Source organism: Nematolebias whitei, chromosome 19, assembly GCF_014905685.2.
Source record: "Nematolebias whitei isolate Nwh7 chromosome 19, NemWhi1, whole genome shotgun sequence".
Classification (NCBI taxonomy): domain Eukaryota; kingdom Metazoa; phylum Chordata; class Actinopteri; order Cyprinodontiformes; family Rivulidae; genus Nematolebias; species Nematolebias whitei.
In genome coordinates this window covers 32389725-32392568 of record NC_056516.1, presented here as the reverse complement: position 1 = coordinate 32392568, position 2844 = coordinate 32389725, and the positions used below count along the sequence as shown (strand labels likewise).

The window sequence follows — 2844 nt, the reverse complement described above, 5'->3', positions numbered from 1 at the left end:
TTTGCAAGGAAACGTAGTTTAAAGCTACACATGATAAGGCACAGTGGAGAGAAACCTTTCAGATGTTCTGTCTGTGCAACAGCCTTTGCTAGCCAAAGTGGCTTTAAGGAACACATGATGAGGCACAGTGGAGAGAAACCTTTCAGCTGTTCTGTCTGTGAAGCAGCCTTTGCAAGCAAAAATGGCTTTAAGCAACACATGATAAGGCACAGTGGAGAGAAACCTTTCTGCTGTTCTGTCTGTGAAGCATCTTTTGCAAGGAAACGCAGTTTAAAGCAACACATGATGAGACACACTGGAGAGAAAGTTTTCAGCTGTTCTGTCTGTGAAGCAGCCTTTGCAAGCAAAAGTGACTTAAAGCAACACATGATGAGACACACTGGAGAGAAAGTTTTCAGCTGTTCTGTCTGTGAAGCAGCCTTTGCAAGCAAAAGTGGCTTAAAGCAACACATGATGAGGCACAGTGGAGAGAAGCCATTAAGCTGTTCAGTCTGTGAAGCAACCTTTGCAAAGAAACGTAGTTTAAAGCTACACATGATAAGGCACAGTGGAGAGAAACCTTTCATCTGTTCGGTCTGTGAAACAGCCTTTGCAAGGAAAAGTGGCTTAAAGCAACACATGATGAAGCACAGTGGAGAGAAACCTTTCAGTTGTTCTGTCTGTGAAACAGCCTTTGCAAGGAAACGTAGTTTAAAGCTACACATGATAAGGCACAGTGGAGAGAAACCTTTCAGCTGTTCTGTCTGTGAAACAGCCTTTGCAAGCCAAAGTGGCTTAAAGCAACACATGATGAGGCACAGTGGAGAGAAACCTTTCAGCTGTTCTGTCTGTGAAGCGGCCTTTGCAAGCAAAAATGGCTTTAAGCAACACATGATAAGGCACAGTGGAGAGAAACCTTTCCGCTGTTCTGTCTGTGAAGCATCTTTTGCAAGGAAACGTAGTTTAAAGCAACACATGATGCGACACACTGGAGAGAAACCTTTCAGCTGTTCTGTCTGTGAAGCAGCCTTTGCACTCAAAAGTGACTTAAAGCAACACATGATAAGGCACAGTGGAGAGAAACCTTTCAGCTGTTCTGTCTGTGAAGCAGCTTTTGCAAGCAGAAGTGGTTTAAAGCAACACATGATGAGGCACAGTGGAGAGAAACCTTTTAGCTGTTCAGTCTGTGAAGCAGCTTTTGCGAGCAAAAGTGGCTTAAAGCAACACATGAAAAGTCACAGTGGAAAGAAATCTTTCAGCTGTTCTGACTGTTGTTGTGTTCTGCTGTTGAAACTGAAGTAATGGTTATTACATAGAAAGTAGACCTGTTACAACAGCAAATTTTGCTGGGCGATTAATTGTCTCAGAAATTCTTGCTATAAACGATAAAATTGATTGAAATTTGACAATAATTAATAATTATTGTCAAATTTAAGAAGAAATGTTTAATTTGTTTTGCATGTAGTATCATTTTTCGACCACCAGGTGGCTGTATTAAGACTGTACCGAAGGAGTTCACAAGTACGGGAGCTAGCGGTGTGTCTCTTTAAGAAAAATAGAAGGGAGGCCACTTGACATGACATGGGCTGTCTCTCTTCATTTCTCAAAATGGCGGATGGTCGGTGTTGATTGAGCGCTTTGGCATAGCATTTTTCACACAAAGCTTTTAATAAAAACATCAGTAAACAAGTTCCCAGCTTCTTTTTGCAGAGAAAAACTTTTTACATGAAGGTATGAGTTTCAACCTTGAATTTTTGGAGTTTTGAAAAGACGGAGGTTTTTTCCCCCAGGTCGGCTCGTAGCTTAGCTTCTCAGCTTATCTGCTTTTAGCGATCCAATAACACTTTTTTCGATGGTTAAAATGGATTACAGTGTTTTCCCTAGTTAGCTTGCCATAGCGGGGTGCTCATCTCATCCATGATTTTTGCTGTGGGGGGGTGGGTGGGAGGGGGACGGAGACATGTCTGAGCGCAGCTTGTACTAACAGTTTTTGAGCGGGATCGGGGGCCGTTCAACATGAGGGAAGAGGCAATGTGAGTGCAGCCTTGGCTTTTAAGCTAGAGAGCCTGTATTTTGCATCGCTACCTTAGTGATACGTCAGTGCTGGGTGGGGGTGGTAGGGGCAAGTTCAGTTTAATAGGTGCGGTGCTCAGTTCTGTTGATGGGGTGAGGCACCCCGCCTGTATAATGGTAGGGGAAACACTGGATTATAAAGAGAAAGAGAGGGGTCAGTGAAGACCACTGGAGTTGAGCTTTTTCCATCCATTTTCTTCAGTAGAAAGAGATAGACACGAAGAAACAATAAAGCCGATAAATGAAAATGATGTTGATAATTTTCAGTTATCATGCGATTAATTGATTTATTGTTTATTGCGACAGGCCTAAAGAAAGGGCACCAGAGGGCGGTCTAAGACTGTTTAAAATATGCTGTACAGAGAGGAACGGAAGGAAGTGGAAAGTAAAAGTAAACGGAGAACTGAAGCTGATCCATGTGTTTGCTTATTTTTCCTTTAATTCTATCTTGCAACCCACAACATTGGCGACGAATTTGTCTATTTCTGTGCCTTTACCTGCTCCATTCCTGCCATGCCAAAGAGAACCAACAGTATAATTTCCAACATGGTTAAAAATGTTTGAAAACTACATATTGGTGATAGCAGCATTGGGGGCCAACTGGCCGGATGAAATAAAGAGCGTGGTTCTACTTCATGCCCTGCGTATGGAGGGTCAACGGCTTTACTAAACCCTGCCGAACACTGGATACACGTTTTGCTGCTGCTATTGCTGCTCTTAAAGAACATTTTGTACCAAAAGTGAACGTCATTGCTGAACGTCACAAGTTTCGACAAAGAGCACAGAGACCAG

At 42.7% G+C, this 2844-nt stretch overlaps 1 protein-coding gene across 1 annotated transcript in view; it reads left to right on the top strand.

Annotated features, from left to right (window-relative positions):
* Positions 1-2390, top strand: part of LOC119425478 (gastrula zinc finger protein XlCGF57.1) — a gene marked incomplete at its 5' end in the record, with an annotated part of 5729 nt that extends 3339 nt beyond the window's left edge. The window contains 2 exon segments of the mRNA XM_037693007.1: positions 83-1135; positions 2359-2390. Of these exon segments, the coding sequence (XP_037548935.1) occupies positions 83-1135; positions 2359-2390 (1085 nt within the window).
* Positions 2391-2844: the final 454 nt, after the last annotated feature.